Source organism: Anabrus simplex, chromosome 11 (genome assembly GCF_040414725.1).
Source record: "Anabrus simplex isolate iqAnaSimp1 chromosome 11, ASM4041472v1, whole genome shotgun sequence".
Taxonomy (NCBI): domain Eukaryota; kingdom Metazoa; phylum Arthropoda; class Insecta; order Orthoptera; family Tettigoniidae; genus Anabrus; species Anabrus simplex.
The window spans coordinates 46,555,856-46,580,365 of NC_090275.1; the positions used below are offsets into that span (position 1 = coordinate 46,555,856).

The 24,510-nt window shown below is 37.1% G+C and overlaps 1 protein-coding gene across 1 annotated transcript; it reads left to right on the top strand.

The window, feature by feature from the left end:
• The first annotated feature begins 507 nt into the window (after nt 1–507).
• LOC136883120 (UDP-glycosyltransferase UGT5) lies at nt 508–18,703 on the top strand. Its single transcript, XM_067155302.2, has 4 exons — nt 508–1,344; nt 10,919–11,141; nt 14,963–15,182; nt 18,179–18,703. The coding sequence occupies exons 1-4, from the start codon at nt 508–510 to the stop codon at nt 18,453–18,455; spliced, it is 1,557 nt and encodes a 518-aa protein (XP_067011403.2). The 3' UTR covers nt 18,456–18,703.
• Nucleotides 18,704–24,510: the final 5,807 nt, after the last annotated feature.

Genomic DNA, 24,510 nt, shown 5'->3' on the forward strand with positions numbered 1-24,510 from the left:
TAGCTTTGGAAGGAGCAAAAGCCATCAGGGCTCATCATGCAGTGTTTCTTCTCTGTGTCAGGAGCAGCCTAGCTTAAACCTGGTAGCAGATATAAAATGCCTTTGGGAGTAGTGAACCCCCCCCCCCCCCCCTGCAAATAATAACAACCTACAATTAATTTTTATTTGTATTATTTATTCACTTATTACAATTAAGGGCTGCCTAAGTGGTATATAGCTCTAATATTCATCCAGCCTTGTCCTTTTATGTTTCCAAGTTTGTCCTCTTCTCCTATTTCTGTTGCTCCTTCTTCTTCCTACACTGATCTGCTATTGTGTTCCTTTCTTACTCCTCTCTCTCTTTCTTTCTGACTTATTTATCCTATTATGCATTCCTTTTCATGTTCCTATGTTATATGACTGATACGCCAGATATATTCCATTAATGATTTTGAGTAAAAAGATGTCATTCTCTCCCCAAAATAATGTGCAACTGAACACTTCATTCTCTTTCTTTAGCACATCGTAATGGGATCGTCTAAAGTTGGAATGCTGGTCCCCATGGCCATTATCATGCAGTTTGTGGGCATAAAAGCAGCCAATATACTCGCGATTCTAACCACACCAACTCGCAGCCACCACAACTGGAACACGCCTCTGATGCTCAGCCTGGCTAGTCGAGGACATCATGTTACCATCGTTAGTCCAGTGGCTCTTACGGTTCCTGTGCCGAACATAACTGACATTGTTCTGGAAGGATCTTTGGACTACACAAATGAAGAAGCTGACTATGCCAGTATGACTAAAATAAATATTTTAGAAAAGCTGAGTCTTGTAAAGGACTGGTATTTATCTTCATGCCAATACTCTCTTTCTACAAATGGTGCTAAAACGCTAATGGAATACACCAAGAATACAACATTTGACCTTTACATTATAGAAGCATCTGGTGGAGAGTGTTTCTTTGGATTTCTGCATAAATTTGGAAGAGCTCCCATTGTAGCTATCAATGGTTTTGGAAGTCCAGAATGGATCAATTATAATATTGGAAGTCCCTATAATCCTTCCTATATTACTAGCTCATTTCTAAATTATGACTACCCTTCAGGTCTTTGGCAAAGAATACAGAATACATTAATATATTCAGCTGCAATGTTCTTATACCATTATTCGTATCTACCAAGTCAGGACGCTCTCATCCGCAAACATTTCGGTGAAGGTGTTCCACCAGTAAAAGAAACTCTAAATAACGTCAGTGTGCTCCTGGTGAGTTATCACCACAGCTTCGACGGGCCGAGACCTCTCGTACCAGCCATGATACCTGTTGGTGGGATTCACATCAAGAAACCCAAGCCACTTCCAAAGGTGAGTTCACATTGTTATGACTAGACCCAGTAGCGTAGCCAGGATCGGCCGACGGGGAGGGATCTGTAGTTACAAAATGATGGTATAATATAATAAAGGTACATGAATGACTTGTCATTATAAGGGCAATGATACAAGTAGAACACAATGAAGGTACACGAATGACTTGTCATTATAAGGACAATGATACAAGTAAATTACACATCTCTTGGTTCAACAGTTATGTCTCTGAATGTTTATTTAGTTTATTGTCAGTTTATGTATATTTTCTTTCTGTAAAAGTTCCATGGGGGGGGTGTTCTAACTCCCAGTAACCCCCACCCTGGCTATGCCACTGCCTACACCTAAGATTTTAGGCAAAAACCTACTTTGTTCCTGAACAAATAACTTAAAATTGAAGTTGTATTTACATGTTACATATATTTATAAGGTTAAAAAACGGTGGTCTCATCCATCCCATCCATTATCTAAAGGCTAAGCCTTGTTGCTGCAGCCACATCCCATGGTCTTCAGCAGTCCTTTCCATCGCGACATAGGAAGCAAAACCCAGCTGAGTGATTATTGTTCATAAGGTATGAGAGACGTGGTCTTCTTCTCGACATCTTCCCTAGAACCTTTCCTTCAAAGACATTCTGGAGAAAGGTGTCATGTTGTAGGATGTGTCCAAGGAATTTAACTTTTCTCTGCTCTATAAAATAAATTAAGGCCTGTTTCTCATTAATCTCATTCAAGATCTGGATATTAGTTTTTTTTCTTCTGTCCAACTCATCCCTGTCAATTTTCTCCAGAACCACATTTCTGCAGCTTCTAGTACTGATTGTGCTTGCTTTCCCAAAGTCCAGGTCTCACAACCTTAAGTTAGCACACTCCAAAAAATGGTCTCATAGTGCCTAAAAATGCCTAAATTGACATTAGAACCATTATTTGCCTATACACCCAACTCTCGATTAACCAGGATAATGTAGAGTTAAGGCTTCTCAGATAAGTAACATCGCGGCTAACCCGCAAAAACTTAAAAATAGAACAGGCGTACTGAAAGTACAGTAAAAAATGATAATAAATGATACTATTGTATTGTTTTTTTTATTAACTTACCCAATACGTTACAGTAAAAGTAACACTCTGCACAAGTAATAAGTGGAAAAAATAAACAGCACTTTTCACAGAAATGAATAAGGTAAAAGAAAAATATTCAGACTACCTAACTTTACTGTTTCTGAAAACAATCAGTCATGGTTTTCTGCTTTTGTACCAAGAAACACTTTTTCTTTATTTTGCTCCTCAAGTTTCTCAAAACAAGTTTCTCGGTGATGAGAGCATCATCCTGGCAATACTATCCCGACCCTTTGTAATTCTGTATTACTGTAACTCCTAACACTTATGCATTTTTAGTGTTTTCGATATTGCGGTTAAGCCAAGACGCAGTTGATCCGATTACGGTAAATCAAGAGTTAAGTGTATTGCTATAATTCCTTCCCCCTCCCCCAAATTATTTCAAAATGTTTTTAATTTATTCTGAGAAACTGAAATATTTGCCAACTCGTTTTCAGTATCTTGAACAGTATAACCTTGAAATACTTTTCAAACAATATCTTAAAAGCAGGAAGCTGTAAACCACACTCTGTGGAGGTCCTTAAGAACCTCTCGTGGTAAACACAACTACAGTCTGCGTGTCACGAGGTGGAAGACAGTGTTCATTGACCTGCTGGAACATTTCACTGTGTCCGTTTGTTCAGTGTGTGCATTATGCAAGACCGACCGACCAACACTTATTTGCATTTAGGGCAGTCCCTTGGTAAATTATTCCAATCCCTAACTTCCCTTCCTATAAACAAATATTTGCCCCAATTTCTCCACTTGAATTCCATCTTTATCTTCATATTACATCTTACCTGCTTTTGAAAACTCCACTCAAGTTTACTCTTCTACTTACATCATTCCCTGGATCTCTCCACTGACAGCTTGGAACGTGCCAATTACTTGAAAAAATTGTTTAACAGGTACTCTGAGGTTTTACCTATTCAATACAACTGATATTCTTTATTTTCTTTTAATATTAGCATATTAATATAGTTACAGTTTAATATAATTAAACAATTTTTTCAAGTATTATTCTATCAATACGGACCCAAAAATGAAGTTGATAGTATGCACGTATCACTTAGTCGAGCAGCTCATCTCCCTTCTCTCAAGTCTTCTCAGCCCAATGTTTGCATCATTTTTGTAACACTACTTTACAATTGATAATCTTAACCATAATGATCAATAGTAAATTGATCCATATTTACAACCAGTATAGGTTATACCGTTATAAATAAGTTCTGAGATTTCTAATACTGTAGTAGTTTATACAAGTAAGTTCTGAGATTTGTAATGGTAGTTTATACAAGTAAGTTCTGAGATTTGTAATGGTAGTTTATACAAGTAAGTTCTGAGATTTGTAATGGTAGTTTATACAAGTAAGTTCTAAGATTTGTAATGATAGTTTATACAAGTAAGTTCTGAGATTTGTAATGGTAGTTCAAGCCGCTGAAGAAGAGAACTTTGGTTCTTGAAACATTTTCAGTGTATTGAAATTGTAATAAATTTCATATTAGTGTTGACAAGGTGGACATTTGTGTTGAATTGATCTTTAATGTGATAAACTACTCCTTTGTCGGAAATCACCCAGAATAAATCGTGCTGCCATTTTACATCAGATGGTAAAATTTATTCTGTGATATTTGCAGCAAAGAGGTGAGTGAAGTTGGTTTTATATTTCCCCCTAACGATTCATAATCAATTTAGCACAATAAAAATTGTATTTTAATTGATAAATGCCTAATAAAACACGTAAAATTAAAGCTGCCCAAAATATATTTTCAAAATCTATTTTTTCATATTTGAGAGCCTCTTTTCGGCACCTAAAACAAAAATTGTACAACTTAAAAATCTGAGGTCTAGTCATGAACAGAACATTAATTATGCGATTTGTGTCACAAAAATGAGCTAATTTTAACAAATTACAGAGGGCATCTTTTAAGTAAGGACCATCTGGAAATAACTACTGAAAGTCCATATGTTCAGGACTTGGCAGCAAGTCAGGGAGGAGGGAGGTGGTTTCGCGAATAAATCCTGTGACTCCAGTTTTAAAGACCTCTATCACATGGACAAAGTGGTGTGGTTGTTCCTGGAGTAGGGTATGTAGTTGATTGTTATTCATGTGGAAAAGCAGAAAAGTGTGCACAAAAAGGAATCTCTATTAAAATGTTTGAAAAATGAGTTCAAATTGGTACAATGCTATATTTGGATGTAGTAATACCGAAAGGAAACAATCCAGGCCAACATTTTTGTTGATTTTTGGAGGGAAGAATATGAGGTTAAAAATTAATATTTCTGCATTTATAAGGAGTAAAAGATGAAAATAAATAAGTCCAGAACAAAAGTAATGGAGTGCAGTCGAATGAAGTCAGGTGACGCAGGCAATATTAGATTAGGTAATGAAGTATTAAAGGAAGTAGATCAATATTGTTACTTCGGTAGTAAAATAACTAACAATGGCAGACGTAAGGAGGATATAAAATGCAGGAGACTAGCAGAGGCAAGGAAGGCCTTTTTTAATAAAATCAATTTGCTCACTTCGAACACTGATATAGGAATTAGAAAGACGTTTTTGAAGACTTTCGTCTGGAGCGTGGCATTGTATGGAAGTGAAACATGGATGATAACTAGTTTAGAAAGAAAGAGAATAGGTGCTTTAGAAATGTGGTGTTACAGAAGAATGCTGAAGGTGAGATGGACAGATTGAATCACGAATGAAGAGGTACTGAATTGAATGGGTGAGAAAAGATTGATTTGGCTAAATTTGAAGAGAAGAAGAGATAGAATGATTGGACACATCTTAAGACACCCAGGACTTGCTCATTTGATTTTGAGGAAGTGTAGACAGTAAGAATGGCAGGGGTAGACCAAGGTATGAATATGACAAGTAGATTAGAGCAGATGTAAGATGCAACAGTTATGAAGAAATGGAAAGGTTAGCACAGGATAGGGTGGCATGGAGATCTGCATAAAACCAGTCTATGGACTGATGACTCAAATAACTTAATAAAAATTTATTTACAAAATCGTCCCACAGTTGAAGGTTGCCACAGTGTACAAGACAATGAAATTTATAATTTTAGCTTACAATGGTAATTTTGGTTATTACATTATTCTTGTAATGTTGTTAAGATTTTCATATTCTAAATGTAACATCGAAATGATGCAAACTCTCTCATCTGTCATTTGCTATCCTTTTCAGTTTCATGTAATTGTCACATTCCAGTCTGTCCACATTGTCTTCTTCCAAGACTGTTCTTGGCCTTTCTTCCGCAATGCTTACCCTTTAAGAATGTTAATGATGATGTATTTCATTATTTGTCCAACATGTTGTTAAGATATAAAAATCATAATTGATACCAATGATTTCTCAGCAATGAAATTGAACCTCATAAAGCTAACAGTGTTATAGTTAGCAATTCTAGAAGTCAATTAAACCATTTCCGAAAATTCACTGTGAATTGTAGAATAGTCTCCCAAGCTCCTATCACTAATCCTTTCTTTTATGTTTCTTGATTTTCAATTCAAATTTATCTTTGTCATAAAGCATGTTCAGCTTTTTCTTAATCACTGTCTTCTGGCTGGTCTGTGGAGATCTCAAAACAAACTGTGGGGGTCAATATTTTAATATTTATAAAAAAATCATGGTTTATTTTATATGTCATAATACTATCGCAGTCATAAAGACGCACACACGAGATGTTGTCAACAGTGTGCACTGTTTTATTTACAAATTATACACTCACTCCACTCCGCTCCGCTCCCCTCCGCTCCGCTCCACTCCACTTCACTCCACAACCCAACCCAACCCAACCCTATCACATACCTTGCCCGGCCAGGCTTCTAGAAAAGTATGACACAACATACTTTCTCGTATCTTCTCGAGTCTCCAATAACCTATGTATGAACATTCTGTAAAACTCGAGTGACAAAGGTGCGTTGTTTTGGAATCTTATCCTGTATTGCACAACATTACATTGCATTTATACTCCATATTTACAGGCAATTATAAATTATATAATATTTATTTTATATTCGTACTTTAAATAAAGTCGTATTAATATACATACAGCAGAAGTATCGTGACATAACCTCACATGTTTTGTTACAGAAGACAGATCATACAACACACAAATACTAAATGATACAACTATGATTTATACCAAATTGAGCCCATACTGACAAACTGCCGTACATAACTACGTAGATAATAATAATAATCATACCTACAAATCGAGCTCAATATTTTCACTATTTACCCATGGGTTTAGAGAATTGTTTCCAAGTTATACCAGTCCATTATAAACTTGCATCAATACTCATTCTTTCTTCCTTTTTTTCATTTATACTTACTGCTTAACCTTTAATCCTCAACTATAGATCTGTCTGTGTGACTGTGGCATCAGTTATACCTCTCAGTGTTTACTAGCGTATAACACCTTCCTGACTTAATCATGTCTCTCACCCATGTTCATTTTGTTGCTGTTAGTATTAATGACTTCTTCTTCTTCCCTAAGTCGTAAGTGAACGGAAAATTGATTTTTGTCCTTGCGAGCGACGTGTCTGAACCACATCAACTTTTCTTCGACCATTTTATCAGTTATTGCAGAAACTTGCATCGAGTTACAAATGTGATCATTTCTGATCTGATCTTCCCATGTCACAATCACTGACCAACGTAGCATTATCATTTCAGCAACATGCAGTTTCTGATTATGCTTGACCCATGTATTTTCACTGTATGTCATTCCTGGTCTGATAACAGTGCTATAAACCACCTCCGCGGGCATTCTTTTATCATACATCACACCTGTTACTGATTGTTACTTTAGCCATACGACATTGATTTGGTGTCAAACATCAGCATCCACTGTTGTCTTGTTGTTGAGATGGATCCAAGGTACTTGAATTCATCTACCTATTTTAATGGCTAATAATCCAGGAAAACTATACACTGTGGACTGGAAGAGTTTATGTGCATATACACCATCTTTGCCCTACTCACTCGGAGGCTCTGTGCCTCCATCTCTCATGAACTTCTTCAACCTACTCTCTTGTTTCAGCAGTCATGGCTAGGTCATCCACACAGGAAATGCTGCATGCTAACTCATGCATGACCTGTTCAAGACCAAATTAAATAACAACGGGCTAAGCACTGAACCCTGGTGAACACCAACCTTAACAGGGAAACTCCCCAGCTTTGCTCTTGATCTTAGTAAGTGGCATTTTGTAAGCCTTTTTCACAGCATTTACCAGCTTCTCCAGCACATTTTGGCTTTGTAAGGCATTGCAAGCCAATTTTCTGGGATCTTGATCATATGCTTTTTCCTAGATCAACAAACACTTTCTTTAATTTCCCTCTTCTTTTCTGTTATGGTCTGAACTGCCTGGATCACATCAGTAGTTGACCTTCCTCACACAAATCTACATTGGTCTTTTTATTCAGCACCATTAAACAAACTTAATAACGATTATCATATGGCCTCAGTTACTGTGTTAAGGCATTTTAATTTGGTGCTATCTGGCAGCCTCCACATCAATTTTAATGTACGATTTTACTCCAGGCCTAGTAGATAACAGAGTAAACCGAATCTCTCTTGGGTATCTTCGCCTACATTTTAATTCATTTTGTCGGGTGAACACCAAACGTGTTACCAGAGATCTTTTATATGCCAACATCGTACGACATGGAGTGTCGATTGGACTTTGGTCCGCCCTTCAAAAACCTGACTACAGTACCTCTGCCAGGTCTGAACCCACTATCTTAGGATCCGGAGGCCGACACTCTACCACTGATCCCTGATCCACAGAGGGAGCTAGCTACTAACTTTTATTTTACAAATCCATTAATATCCAAGTAGTCATAATCAAATAATTTTTAGTTTTTTCTCAAATTAACTTGGGATTTTGCAATTAAAGGGGCAAATTTTTTCTGTTTTCCTAAATGTAGGGGTATTCTGTACCGTAGTGCAGGGGCTGGTGAAAGTCAATCACAATCTACCAGTAGATCATAAAATTAAAGGTGAGAAGAAAGGTCTAAAAAAAAAAATTTTTTTAAATCCCGCTCGCTGCAAGCGCTAGGAGAGTTTGATTTCCATTGTGATTTTCACTTCTTTGCAGATGAACAGGTTCTTCCCTTGCTTATGTAATGTGATAAGGTTGAACTTTATCCATCTTGCCTTAATTTAACCATTCTAAACAAACGAACAGTAAACAAAGCGTAATGATAAGTCATCCCATGATTTTTCATAGTGTGAACTGACACTGTGACTTTGTGATACTTTAATCTGTAACATGATCACAGAAGAACACAGCAATACTCGTAAATGAACAAATTATGTAAAGTTTTTCCTCAAGAGAAGGCATACTTCGTTAGCTTCAACTTTTCTTCGAGAATATTTAGAACAAAGAATTTCCACAAGGAATTTTTTTTAAAATAAACATCTACTGTTCAATACTGTACAACTGGCTTAGTTATAAAAATAGTCAATACAATCTCAAATTAGTACATGTTTCGGTCCTTGTATGGACCATTTTCAGTGGATATCAACAATACAAGATAAAATTAAAGCTTACAGAAGCATTCAAACAAAAAAGATACATTTTAAAAATCTTATAAAATAATTGCTGTTTTATGTCTTTGATGTTATTTGAAAGTCACAATAAACAAAGTATAAGGACAGTTAAATGAAGGACAGGTTCAGAACATCTTTTAACATTTCTTGCTGAATATTGTCTAGAAAGAAGATGAAAAGGGAGGATAAAAATGAATGCTTATGACATTCAAAACATTACGATCACAGGTGAAGAGATTGAAGCTTAAATGTTTCTTTGTTATGGCTAAACGTAATTGTCATTATGTAACACTCCTGCTGGTTCTTCAATATGGAACATTCGAGATGATCATTGTTTAAAATCCATATATAAAAAAAAAAAAAAAAAAAAAAAAAAAAAAAAAAAAAAAAAAATTGAGAATCCTAATTTTCAAACATAAACTTAAAACTTAATTTAAAAGAGGTGCAGAACTACGTTAACCAATTAATATTTATTATTGCACATTTGACTCCAGCGTTACCAGTTATTCACCCAACACAAAGGCTACTGTTGAGAAGTTGTGGCAAGTTTCACACTGAGAATGGTAATTATAAAATTGTATATTTTTGCAACATTTTGCCGTACAATTTATTTCCATGTATAAATCTTAGGATTTGAAAACAAATTATAGAATATGTGCAAGGGATGTATACAAAAATTGTCACGGGGACAAAGGAAAAATATGAAGACAGGGAGCTGAAGGTAATGCTGTTTGCATATTATGATATAGTTGTGTGAGGAGCAAACAGAGAGGAAATACAAGGGCACTTCAACACATTGAGTGTGATTATTGAAAATTGTGGAATGAAAATCAGCATGAAAAAGAGTGCAGACTAGAAGAGAAACAGAAGGGAAAGAAATGAATCACATTAGGGGATAAAACCATGAAATTGTGGAGAGCTTCAAGTACTTGGGAAATGAACGGTTGAAGGACGTGGAGATCAAAAAAAAAGATTCAACAGGGAAATACATTCTACCAGAATGTGAGAAACCTGGTGTGGAGGAAAGGAAGTACCAATGAAGTGTAAAGAGGTGATGTACAGTATAAAATGTACTATTGCTCAATACTAGCATATGCAGCAGAGACCTGATCACTGACAAAAAAAGACAGGAGAATAAAGTTCAGGTCAGTAAAAGGCAATCTTTAAGAAGTATGTTAGGGAAAATAAGAAAGAGCCGAGTAAGAAATGAGAATGTCACGAAGAAAATTGGAGTGGAAAAGCCATACAACAGAATGGAAAAAAAATAACTTAGATGGTCTGGACATAGAAGAAAGAAGGATACCGAAGTGGACAATGGAGACCCAGGTAGAAGGAAATATGGCCACACTAAGGTGGTTGGAAATGATCAAGAATTGTACAATTAGAAGAAACCTCGAGGAGGAGGAGGAGGAGGAAAGATAGTGGTTGGACAGAGGAAAATGAAAAGGTGTCATATACATCCCAACCCAACAGGAGCTGGACAAGGGAAATTGATGATGATGATGATGACGATGACGACAATAACGATGATGATGATGATGATGATGATGATGATGATGATGATGATGATGATGATGATGATAAAGAAAAGGAAGATGTAAAACTTAATTTCATTGTCTAGATATGTTATACTGTTTCATTAGTTGACTTTTTTTTTTAAGTTGTAATTTGCAGTTGTTTAAAAGGTAAAATGTAAAAACTTCCCAGTAAATCATTGAGATATCTAGGTTGCTGAACTCTGCCCTCCTGGCCCCTGAAATATAGAAAGGTACGGGGGCAGCTGAGGACAACTTTAACCCTGCCACCATGAATAATGTCTCCACCATCAATGCCAGTATCCCTTGCACAAAGACACCATTATTTTGTAGCTATGGTGGCAGTGCATGTGGTTGATACTGTTTTGTTTACTGCTGTTTCAGGATATACAAACTTATCTAGATGATGCAAAAGATGGAGTTATTTTCTTCAGTCTGGGTTCGATTGTACGCAGTGACAGGATGTCAGAAGATAGGATACAGCTATTTCTCGAAGCATTTGCTGAATTACCACAGAAGGTGTTATGGAAATGGGAGTCTGATTCATTACCTGGTCAACCCAAAAATGTGAAACTTGGAAAGTGGTTACCTCAGAACGACATTTTAGGTGAGAAATTATTCTTATTACTTTTTTTTTGAGTTTGTTTGGGACACCTAAGGACCACAGTGTTTGTGCTTTAGCTGTGTTGTTATTTTCGATGGTTGTCGCTTCTGGTGTTATTAATGGTAGACTTGGCTGCTGCTTTCTTCCAGGTACCTTAACCTTTTCTGTTGGCCCAGTAATCCTTCATTTTTTATTATTATTATTATTATTATTATTATTATTATTATTATTATTATTATTATTATTATTATTATTATTATTATTATTATTATTATTATTGGCTGTAACATTGTGAGAACAGCAAGCCATTCCATTTTGCTTTCCGGGACTATGAAAATGCCTTTAATGGTGTAATGCATAACCTCATATGGCTAGCACTGCGAGAGCATGGCGTACCAGAATACCTTGTCAATTCGATGCAGTGCTTCCTTGTTAGACAGGCAAGGAGAGAGGATGCACCACTGAGCTATTCACTAAGATGAGTTAAAGGATATAAACAGAATTTAAACATAAATGTTTTTACATTTCTGAACAATTTTCATTAATTTATAATACTTAAAAAAAACGGCATAATTTGATAGAATCTAAATAAGTGATGTAATTTCAATAGTCCACCTTGGTCAATACACAAAAGTTGATTAAAAACATGATTAAAGATAGGTTCATGTTTCAGCTCTATTTCTGTTCTTGTCATAAGTTATGGACTTTTAGTGTGGTGTTCTTTTTAGAACATTACTATAAATTTTATATTCTTTTTCAAGACAAACATAACCATTTCCTAACTTTTATACAGCATGATATTTCTGATACAATTGATACTTTCCTACAAGACTTCAAGAACATTTTTTTTTTTTTCCTTTTATATATTCTCCTTCAAGATTTTTTGTTATGTTCGTGTTTTTTTCATTATTACAAGTTGAAACCCTTCGGGAACAATTCTTTCTTATGGACTTTTAGTGTGGTGTTTTTTCTAGAGCACCCATTTCTATAAACCTTATATTCTTTTTCAAGACTGAAGAAGGATAAACAGGCACAAAACATGTATCTTTAATTCTGTTTTTAATCAACTTTTGTGTACTGGCCAAGGTGGACTGTTGAAATTACATCATTACTTTACTGTACAGACAATACGGAACAATTATGAGATTTTTAAACTGACAGAATCTGACGATGTTCTTTTAGGAACAAAACATGTCATTCTTTGTTTGATAGTTTTTTGTTTGCAGGTATGTTATAGTGTTGTAGAAGTTTTGATTGGTGTTTGGCAAACAGAAAAGCATTAAAGTTGCATTAACTGCATTGACACTGGAACGTGTGGCTTCAATTCTGGACTTCAGCCCTTTTAACATATAATGTAATATAATGCAGTAGCCACTAAAGAATGAATGCATATGGGTTCTGGCAACATAAAACGATGCAGCTATCGTCAAAGAACATATTTCAGCACAAAGGTGAATTTCAAAACAAATGTGACTTTGGCCCTTTTAAAAAATGGCTGTATGTCTATCTCTTAGCTCTGTTTCCTACTGTGGGGTCGGGGATGAGGTGAGGTGAAGCTGTATGGCAAATTTTTACATCCGGATGCGCTTCCTGACACCATAAAAATGGCTATTCAAATATATGGCCCAATTATGAAGGAAACATTGTATCTCAGGTCCATTTTGAATACCGTAATTAATGAGTTCAATATTGCTTATTTAGAACTAGTCTTTATAATGAGACAGATTATGGAAAAGAACTGAGAATAAGGGGAGGACCTGGTGATAAAATGAAATGGCGTATGGCTTTTAGAGCTGGAAGTGTCCGAGGACAAGTTCGGCTTGCCAGGTGCAGGTCTTTTGAATTGACGTCAGTAGGCGACCTGCGTGTCGTGATGAGGATGAAATGATGATGAAGACAACACATAGATCCAGGCCCTGTGCCAGCGAAATGAACCAATTATGGTTAAAATTCCCAACCCTTCCGGGAATCGAACGCGGGACCCCTGTAACCAAAGGCCAACACGCTAACCATTTAGCCATGGAGCCGGGCGATCTAGCAATGACTTTTATTGAAGTAGAAAAGGCCTTTGACAGGGAGCCCACAGGAAAGGTTTGGGAAATAATTGATGGAGACAAATCTGGGTAAAAATATAATAAGATATAATTAGAACAATGTATTACAAATGTTGGAGTTGTGTATAAATGAAAGCTGGGAACACAGAAGGGTTTAAAGTAGAAACAGGACTGAGGTAAGGAAGTATTCAGTTACCATTGTCATTTATATTGGTAATGGGACAAGATTTTGAAGGAAGAAATAAAAGCCTATAGGAGAACAAAAAATGAATGTAATGCTGTTTGGTGATGATAGTGTGATCTGGAAAAAGGATAAGTCTGAGGTACAGGAACAGATGGACATCATAAGTGGAAAAATTGACCAACAGGGAATGAAAATCAGTGCATAGAAGAGTAACCCCTCCCCCCCCCCATGGTGTAACAGCCCCAAAGGACCATGGCCTACCAAGATACCGCTGCTCAGCCTGAAGGCCTGCAGATTACGAGGTGTGGTGTGATCAGCATGATGGATCCTCTCGGCCGATAGAAGAGTAAAACAATGATAATAACAATAACCAGAGAAACTAGGAAAGAGGAAAGAAATAAGGGGAATAAAAGCTGATGGCAAAGATCAAGAAGTAATAGAGCATTTTAAGTACTTCACAAGTGAACTAATGGCAAATGCTCGACTGGATGTGAAGAATAGTGTTACAAAAATGTTTCAAACTTCGGACTGGGAAGACTTGGGAGTAAGGAGGCAAACTGGTTGACTAAGCAGTATGTTCCAAGTCGTCAATGGAGAGATGGCTTGGCATGACTTTAGTAGATGAGTAAATATGAATGGAGATTTTAACAGTAGGAAAGATTATAATATGAACATAAAGTTTGGAATTCAAAAGGACCAATTGGGGCAATTATTTGTTTGTCGGAAGAAGAATTAGAAATTTTAATAATTTACCATGAGAGATGTTCAATAAATTTCAAACTTCTTTGAAATCACATACACTTTCGACATATTAGGTTGAAAATTAAATATTCATTCTTTGAAATAATTTATGAAAAGACTACATAAACAACTGATAGGGAATCTGCCACCTGGGCAACAGCACTAATGATTGACTCGGCAGCAGAATATAAATGAGAAGTTCTATTACAGTGTAAGAAACGTACTGTTGAATAAAGATATACTACTGAAGGCTAAAGAAATAATTTACAGGACATATTTCATCCCTATAACAACAGATGGCTTATGACAAAAAGGATACGAAAGAAATGAAAAGAAGTTTTCAAGGAGCTTGGTTCAGAAGATGAGACAGTGTTAAAAATGAGAGCAAAAGAAAAGCAATTAAAGTGAAGAAGTTGTACATTAAGACAGAGAGGAACAGATTGAGATGGTTTGTACACACAGAAGAGATGAACAATGAAAGGATGACAAAACAGGGTTTGGAACTGCAACCAGAGAGGGAGAGAGCTCAAAGAAAATCAAGAACAAGATGGATGGATTTAATGAAAACACAACATGCAGTGAGTGGGGAATGGTGGAACAAATGAAAACAGTGCAGAAGAACCATATTAGCCCCAACCTTGAAACAAATGGACAAGGAAAAATAATGATGATGATGATGATGATTATTATGTCTGAAATTAGCAATCCTACTGTAAACTAGTAATTTTTTAATTTAATAAGATTCATTTCTGTAATATGTATTAGGAACCACGATTAAATAAAGTGATCAATTTTTGAAGCATATAACAACCCCATTAATAATGCTGTATCTATCTGTTATGTAGCACATCCTAACATTCGGCTGTTCATCTCCCACTCGGGCTTGCTCAGCACACACGAAGCAATTTACCATGCTGTGCCTGTAGTTGGCATGCCCTTTATAGTGGACCAACATACTAACATCGAGAAGATCGCCAGTCTTGGTCTAGGAGAAAAGTTGGACTACCTCACACTCACCAAGGATATGATTCTCTCAAAAATACGCAAGGTCATAGAAGACCCAAAGTAAGTAAAAAACTTATAAAATAGATCATATCTATGAAATGTTCATGTCAATGATACACTGATTTGAAGATGCATAAAACTCTCAAATATATGTATGGTATTCACTACATTCAATACATAAAAATTAAAACTTTAAATTTAATTTGGAGTGTCTGGAGTGTTGATTAGAGAAAGTCTTTTTGTTCGCTTGTATAGGCATACATGATACACTCTTGAGTGATGTGGTGGACAGTTTTGTCTAGCAATACCACATTCGCACTGTGGATGATATTTTTTTTAACATGAATATATCTCATGGCTGGGGGTCTTCCGAACATTTGTATAATGCAACGTGACAAAGGGTGTGACGGAAGTGATGTCACATTAGTTGTTACCGTAGGCCTTGGTTGCCAAAGATGGTGCGGCTATGGATTTGTATAAACAGAGTGTGATGAAATAGAAAGTGTACCATCAGTGACATTACATTACTCGTTATGTACATCATGATGGCAGTGCGTAGGCCTTGGTCGCCAAAGATGTTGCAGCTGCAAGTTAAATACCTTCGACACAGAGTTGCAGTTCTCCTTGATATAACATTCAGATTCATTTACTGAAAGACATAATCATGTTTACTTGCTTTTCACAACGGGAAACGTGATTTTTTTCTCCTCCCACCCCCACTTAAACAGAAAATCTCAACATCTCCATGCACAGTTAAGAGTTGACCAAATTCTTTGAGGTAGATCAAGTTCAAGGATATATTCCATGACGCAAGGCATACCATGAAGTTCCAGGGATAAGAATATTTTCCATGCACATGAACATTGGTTGTTTAGGCCCAAATTGTTGCCAATAAGGTCCTTACTGAATTGAAGCCAAGGATGTCTCGAACACAGTCTGCAAGGCGTATGCCTGTAAGATCTTCATGAATATGTTGAGTGCTCATCCCGGAAGCTGGTTTGAACCTCAAAAGCTCCAACATCACCCATCATAGGCGGCCCAGGCGTCACTGAAGAGGCGTACTCGGGAGATGAGGTTGTTTCCCGTTGTTTTCCTCACTGAGCCTGAAGTTGCCATTACATATCAGTCTGCCAAGCCCACTGAAAAGCCTGCACCAACTGACCTATGAGCAACATTTTCACATTATTCATAATAGGGACTGGCTGTATAAGGAATGGCATTACTAGCATTGCTCATACCTCAGTCACTTTCATATTGTCAAAGCCAAGGATGAGACTGAGACAGGTCAATGGAAGTAAAAAATTTGTTCTAGCCCATACAAGAAGACATAGTGTACTGTAAACACTAGGTCTTCCCAGAAAGGGCGTTTTTATGAATGGGGAGTTGTTATTGTTAATTATTTTAAGATATTCTGAAATTTGAGCATTGCTTCTGTGAAGGTACAGAGGAAAGATATATGCCAGTTCTTGATAATTCCAATGATCAAACACATGGAGTGTTTCAGCTGAGTGTCAACCTTCTTCACATAAGGACTGTTTAACCATATTTTTCAATTAGAAAGTTTCAATGCCATACGTGCAGTACCGGTAGTAGCTGATATAATCATTAAATTAAAAATCACTCATTTGTGAAGATTGTAACATGTAAAATTCCCCCTAATAATGTCGTATCTATCTGTTGTGAAGTTGGGTTGAAGTTGCTCGTGTCTATAGCTATAGTCTAAAGTGGCTTACACGTGCTATCTGAGCAACAACAATTTGGCACCCAGACTTGCAATCTCTTGGATACAGTAGGTACATCAGAATGCAATCCATAAAATGTTCTTTTCAGGCCACAAACAGTTGAGGACACTTGGTTCTAACATCCAAAATTTCCAGTTAAATGTAGAAGGCATGAGTAAACCAAAATGACAGTGTTGGTCAAAAATATTACTAGGATAGGGTGATTTAATCAAAATTGATTATAGTACATAGACTATATTTTTGTCACAAGTTGGTAGCATTCTCTTCATTTGTAATCCAATCTACCCACCTCACTTTCAGGATGTCTGACTCATTGGCTGAATGGTCAGCATACTGGCCTTCGATTCAGAGAGTCCCGGGTTCGATTCCCGGCTGGGTCGGGGATTTTAACCTTCATTGGTTAATTCCAATGGCCCGGGGGCTGGATGTTTGTGCTGTCCCCAACATCCCTGCAACTCACACACCAAACATAACACTATCCTCCACCACAATAACACGCAGTTACCTACACATGGCAGATGCCGCCCAGCCTCATCGGAGGGTCTGCCTTACAAGGGCTGCACTTGGCTAGAAATAGCCGTACAAAATTATTATTACTTTCAGGATTCTACTGTAATACCATATTTCAAAAGCTTCCATTCTCTTGCTTTCCTCACAAGTTATTGTCCATATCCCACTTCTGATCTTCTTCTTCCTCTTCTGTTTTGGCTGACTATAGACCACGTTAATTCAAACTCAGCTTAATCTGTTTCTAGGCTTTGATCCTTTCACTCTGCAATCTCCTCCTCTCTTCTGTCCACAGTGCTTGGGTACAGGATCTAACTTTGTCTAGAAAACTCTTGGTGTCCATGATCCTCAACTTGTGAGCATCCCTATTGCTGATTTCCATTCCTTGGATTTCCATTTCTTCCAGGTCCTTCTTCACCTCCTCATACCAAGGCACCGTAGTATTCAAAATCTTATTATGCTCGACGATGCCAAAATATAAATATTATATGCCAGAAAACTGAATTTTAATGAGGCTCACTATAGTTCAAGTTTCATTATGATACAGGTTCTCCACCAATCAGAGTTCAGATTTTCATTATGATTCAGGTTCTCCACCAATCAGAGTTCAGATTTTCATTATGATACAGCTGTTTGACCAATTTGGTAAGGATAGCATCGCACCTGCATTCAACGCACTAGCTTCGCACTTGTGATTACTTGGAAGGTTTCAAATTACTCAAAATCACAGTAACTCTTGTAGATTGGCATATGATATAATTAATGCTGGCAATTCATATTTAACAAATGCATTTCCTTGCTTTGCAGATATCGAGAAAACATGAAGAGGATATCAGCTCAATTCCGAGACAATCCCGAACCTCCACTAGAGAGAGCTGTGTATTGGACGGAGTACGTGCTCAGACATCAGGGAGCGGAGCATCTGAGAGCAGCGTCACTAGACATGCCTCTGTACCAGTATCTTCTGCTCGATGTGGTGGCTGTTCTCCTCGGAAGTGTTGTTGTGGTTCTGGTGGTGATATGGCTGGCAGCAAGAACCATTCTGAGAGCAATTCTAAGAACTGACAAAGTGAAGCAGCAGTGAAAGTGTTAAGATACATTCTTACTATAAGAGTATTGCAGACACAAAAAGATACACAGCATTATAGGCAAAGATTCTACTTCATGGTCTGTACCTTATTCCACACTACACAGAGCATGGATGGCAAACCTTTACCGACTAGCATGTCAATTAAGGTCGTGTATATTATTTTTTTCTGTCTAGTGTGCAATCGGTTATTTTCTTTTAAAATCATCATGAAATCCCTCATTTGTCTTCAGTTAGGTATTAGATTGGATAACATATAAATGAATGTTTCATGATATTATTTTTCAAAAATCACTGAAAAAACACGTAAATTTTAAGAATAAGGTATATTTTTGCTTTAACCTAATAGCATTTGTATAAACATCTTTCTTTCTTAATCTGTTTACTAGTGCGGCGTAAAGCAACTAGCAAGAAAATAATTTTAAAAAATCTGTTTACCCTCCAGGGTTGGTTTTTCCCCCAAACTCAGCGAGGGATCCCACCTCTACCACCTCAAGGGCAGTGTCCTGGAGCGTGAGACTTTCGGATAAAACTGGGAGGAGGACCAGTACTTTGCCCAGGTGGCCTCAGCTGCTATCCTGAACAGGGGCCTTGTGAGGGGATGGGAAGATTGGAAGGGGTAGACAAGGAAGAGGAAAGGAAGCGGCCATGGCCTTAAGTTAGGTATCATCCCGGCATTTGCTTGGAGGAGAAGTGGGAAATCCCGGAGAAACCACTTCGAGGATGGATGAGGTGGGAATCGAACCCAACTCTTGACCTCTCGAGGCTGAGTGGACCCCGTTCCAGCCCTCGTACCAATTTTAAAAATTCGTGGCAGAGCCGGGAATCAAACGCGGGCCTCTGGGGTGGCAGCTAATCATGCTAACCACTACACCACAGGGGCAGCATTTGTATAAAATACGGCCGATAATGAATTAAGACATACTTTTTAATAAAGCGTAATGTTAAAATAGGCTATATTGCTAAATCTTTTACCTATTTATTATATGTTAAAAACATTCAAATACATGGTATGTATGCTCTATCCCACAGAAGTCGTGTTCGCGTGTCACCTAGTGACATGGGTTGGCCATTCCTGACTTACTTGTTAGTGTCTCTTCCATCGCCCTCCGTTGTGGGCTACTTCAATATTCCACCAGATACACACACCCACTTGTTCTTTGTGATGGAAAGAACAATCAAATGCAAATCAAGTTATATATCAATCAATCAATCAATCAATCAATCAATCAATCAACATTTAGTCTGTCATTACGCAAAGAATATACAATAGATGTCGTCACATAAATGTTGTATAGGTACACATAAATAGCGTGATTGGCAACAACGCGAACCGGGTATGTGAGCATTAGAACGTTGGTCAAACCGATAGATATGATGATGATGATGATGATGATGATGACGATGATGATGCCTGTTGTTTAAAGGGACCTAACATCTAGGTCATCGGCTCCACTGATAAATAAATTGAAAAAAGTCTGTTGTCTCGCACCGTTGTTATTTTATCAGCTGAGGAACAAGATCGTTCGGAAATTGTCTGGAACCAATTGGGGTACACATCCAACATGACGAGAACTACAGTCCTGGCTCTGTGTTACTCCGCTGCAGAGTACGCTTGCCCTGTATGGTACAGATCCAGTCATGCTAAATAAGTTGATATTTCTCTAAATGAAACATATCGACTTATCACTGGCTGTTTGAGACCAACACCACGAGATATAATCTACAGTTTGGCTGGAATCGCCCCACCAGATATTGGAAGAGAAGTTGCATCCATGAATGAGAGAACTAAAAAGCACTTGCCTCTTGTGCACACCCATTGTACGGATATGAACCTGCCGACTGACGATTGAGGTCTAGGAGGAGTTTCCTCAATAAAACCGAAGATCTAAACGAATCTGCTCAATCCACAAGGTTGAGATTATGGGGAACTAGAAATCCTCAACTTGCTGGCTGGATGCTACCAATTGAACATCTCCCTCCAGGACACGAGGAACACTGGTCTACTTGGAAATCGTTGAACAGGCTTTGCACTGGGTTTGGTAGATCAAGAATCAATATGGTAAAGTGGGGCTTTCCTGGCACATCCGGGCTATGTAAATGTGGTGAAGACCAAACCGCAGCCCATTTCATGAACTGTAGTAAGTGCCCTGTAAGTTGCACAATGGAGGACTTGATGGCTGTGAATACCATAAATAACATGCCTGAAAACACGAATTGAAGAAAGCTTGCGTTGCAATGTAAGTCCAAGTCCACTGTACGCATGCAGTAAATGACCGATCGCCTAGCAGTTACCGATGCCGAGAAATCACCAGCAAACCCAAACACACTGTGGGTTTCAGTCGGAGTCACCGTAGCGCACTTGCTACGGCGAGATTCTGTCAACTCAGAAGCCCGTGTTCAAATCTCTACCATGGCTAAGTATTCTTCCTTCGATTGGTGTTCTCAACCCGGTCTTAAGCCATGAGCAGATTTAGTAACACGGCCTCGCAAAACCCATTTGAATTCACTGGCTAAGCGATCTGATTGGCTAACTTCAGTACCTAATAATATTACAATAGCGCGAGATATCGAATTATATTTTTCAAATTATTTATCAGTAAGTTCAATCGTCTAACACTCACCCGGTACACACTCCTTGTGACCACCCAGTATGGTACATAATATGTACAGTATTCTACGATTAAATACTGATTATATCCATTTCAACAAACTCCATTGTTGATTAAAAAGGATGTTGGAACATCCAATGCTTCAGTATAGTTTGAAGTATATTATTAGGAAGAAACTGTACCCTGATTGCTACTCTGTTGAAGAGCTTCAAAATGGATAAATTAGATGTTCTGCCTTTGTTTTCTGTAATCTACAATAGGGTAGATCCACCTGGTTTCTACTCCTCATGTTGTGATTGTGGAAATCGTTTTAAAATTTAATATCTATGATATGTTTTACTTAAAATATGCATTAAAATGTACAGATTAACTATGGTCATAATATAATTATCAGTTATCAATAAGCAAGAATTTACAGTGAGTACTGGTGGAGATTTGGATATGAGACGTAGAGCTTGCTTTTAGATTACAAGAACCTCTGAGATTCTACTGCAGTTTCCCCATAGTAAAATTCCATATTGCACAATGCTATGAAAAAAAATGCAAAGCATGCATTTATCAGGACCTTCATTGGGTCTGTAGAAGAAAGGGCCTTTAAAAAATACAAAATATTTGACAAATTCCATATGCATTCGAAGTCAGCTTGGCATCCAAATAAAATCTACCAACTGAACTGAACTCGCTCCCAGGAAACTGCTTGCGCGTCAGTATGTCCTTGCCCGACTTCACGCCGTCTGATGCGGCATGCAAAACCATGCATGCTGTTCTTATTTGTATGTCAAAAAGTAATTGTTCGATTTTGAAAATACTTGCATATATGAACTTGTACGCAGTTGAACTTTTAGGCCAGCTGTATGAATTTGTATCATTCCATTTAAAAATATGGAGTTAGTATAAATATCTCTGTTATCAATCACCCCATGAGACTAAGAAGCGCGTTATTTTACAAGATCCTGGGTACCATTAATGAATATGAAACAGAATGTCGATATCTTTAATGGTTTAGAAGTTATTTCCGTGTAATATGTTAGGTGAATAACCCTGTATAATGACAGTTCAGTGTGGGAAGATGAAAACCTAGAATGAAAACACAAAAGAGAAAGGACAATCTCCATATCTTCAAATAGATTGGCTCGCTTCTCATCAGTTCCTATTATTTTGCATCCATGTCTTATCAGACTTCAATGAGCTGTTTCCGCTTCTCAGTATCATTAGGACGGGAGGCTTCAACTCTCTTCACTCTCGCATCTTGGTAGATCTTCAGTCTTTGTTTGGGAAGCGTGAGATAAGGAAAAAATGCTGAATAAACACAGGAAAACGGAGGATACAAAATGATAGAGATAAATGCAGGTGGTTTAAGAGTAGGAGCATAGAATAAACACAAAAAGGGAAAAGGAATCCAACGGCTCAATAACAGCAACAAACAAGTGCAAATCACGTCATACATAGAAAGGTAGGAAAACATAATTGATAAACACAATGACAGGTCAGCGTGGACAGAAAAAGATAAAAGAACAAGGACAATCTCAGAAGCAGGAGGCTGAGCAGAAATTCGTTAAGAAGAACTGGGATTACTGAGAGGAGAACCAATCTATATAAGATGGTAGTGTATGAAGATATGGAGATCATCTTGCTTTGATTCCACTCCAACATCTCCATCCTGGTCTGCAATCGATCCCAAGTAACACGACTCAGTAACCATCTTGATGGCATCACCTTGCATTTCAAGGTCTTGAACTTGTCTCTCTTCTACTTTAAGCAAAATGCTGTGTGTTACTTCGGCTCTACTTTATAATATACACCTCCCTATTTCTTCTACAACTCTTCTCCAAAACATATTATTTGACAGTTCTGCAGTGCAGATGTGAAAAATATTATAGACTGTCGAGCGGTATTCAACCATTAGTCTTGAGTTCATATTTTGTTGTGGAAGGTTCGTTTAACGTTTTGTGCATTTGGCAGTTCATATATTTAAATAGAAACTTCATAGAGAGTGGATTCGTCATGTCAGTTGCTTTCTCCAGCCTTGGTGAGTTCAGACAGATAAAAAAGCCTTTATTTTCTGTGACTAAGTTAGGGCTCCTGGCCCTTTCTTACACTTACCACACACATATTATTACTCATTAATACAATGGCACTGATAAACTTAAAATACTAAGAACTACAAAGAACACTAATGTTTAGGATAAAAATATGATTATATACACATAAAGAAGAAAGAAAGAAAAAAGGAACTGCCTAAATAACACAGATTTGAAAAAAAATACTCATTTCAATACACAACAAAATACGAAAGTAAAAATACTAGTAAATTTAATTCAAATATTAAATGAAATTTAACTAATAGTGTATTCTTGCAATACTAGATATAAGTTAAATACTGTAATTACTACTATCTATGTTTACTTTTCATTGGTAAATACAGTACGGATGTTTTTAATTTAATTAAAATATCATATTAACCCAATATTTTATTTAATTGTACAATAATTTCATAACATCATTTTCACGCACAATCACTCGTTCCACTCATACAGGTACCTTGCTGGAAGCACTTAACGAGGAAGTGCTGGTAAGAGGTTTTACATATACTTTTTCATGCAGCATCCTTCATGTATTTGGGAAGAGCATTCCACCATCCCGAAGCGGTGATAGTAAATGATCGATGGTATGTGGTTGTTCGGTGGACAGGTATTTCTAAGAGGGACACTGAGCGGGTATCATGGAGATGTACAGAACCAAGGTGACGAAAATTGCTGGAGAGATAAGCAGGGATGTCTTTCGTACCTGGTATACAAGAGTATTTGAATGTAGTTTACGCCTGTTATCTAATCGTAACCAAGATAATTGTTTATAGTAGGGATAAACTCGAGCGACATACCGTAAATCCATAGCATATCTAAGGCAAGCATTTTGAGAGCATTGTAGTTTCAAGCTTAACTTATTTGTTATATCTTAAAAATTGCATCACAGTAGTTAAAAATGGGAAATAATAAAGACTGAACAAGTCGAATATTTAGTAATCGAGGGAATACATTTCTGAACCATTTTAAGGGGTGCAAGCCACAATACACCTTTTTACAGATATTCTTCACTTGCGCTGACCAGTTTAGAGTTTCCATTATAATAACTCCAAGGTTAGAAACTGATTCACAATAAGGTATAACAGTATTATTTAAAGTTACGAGAGGAATGCAATTTTGTTTTAAAATGCGAAGATACTTTGATGTACCGATGATAATGGCTTGCGTTTTATGGGGGTTTAATTTAAGGCTGTTTTTAATTGCAAAGCAATTAATTAGCTCAAGGTCAGCACTTCCATTACATATTGCTCGTTGTATATTATTAGTTATAGTGTAGTAATAAATATGCAGATCATCAGCATAAAGATGGTGCTTGCAGTGCTATTTGATCTGGTGATATAATTTATATATATTAAG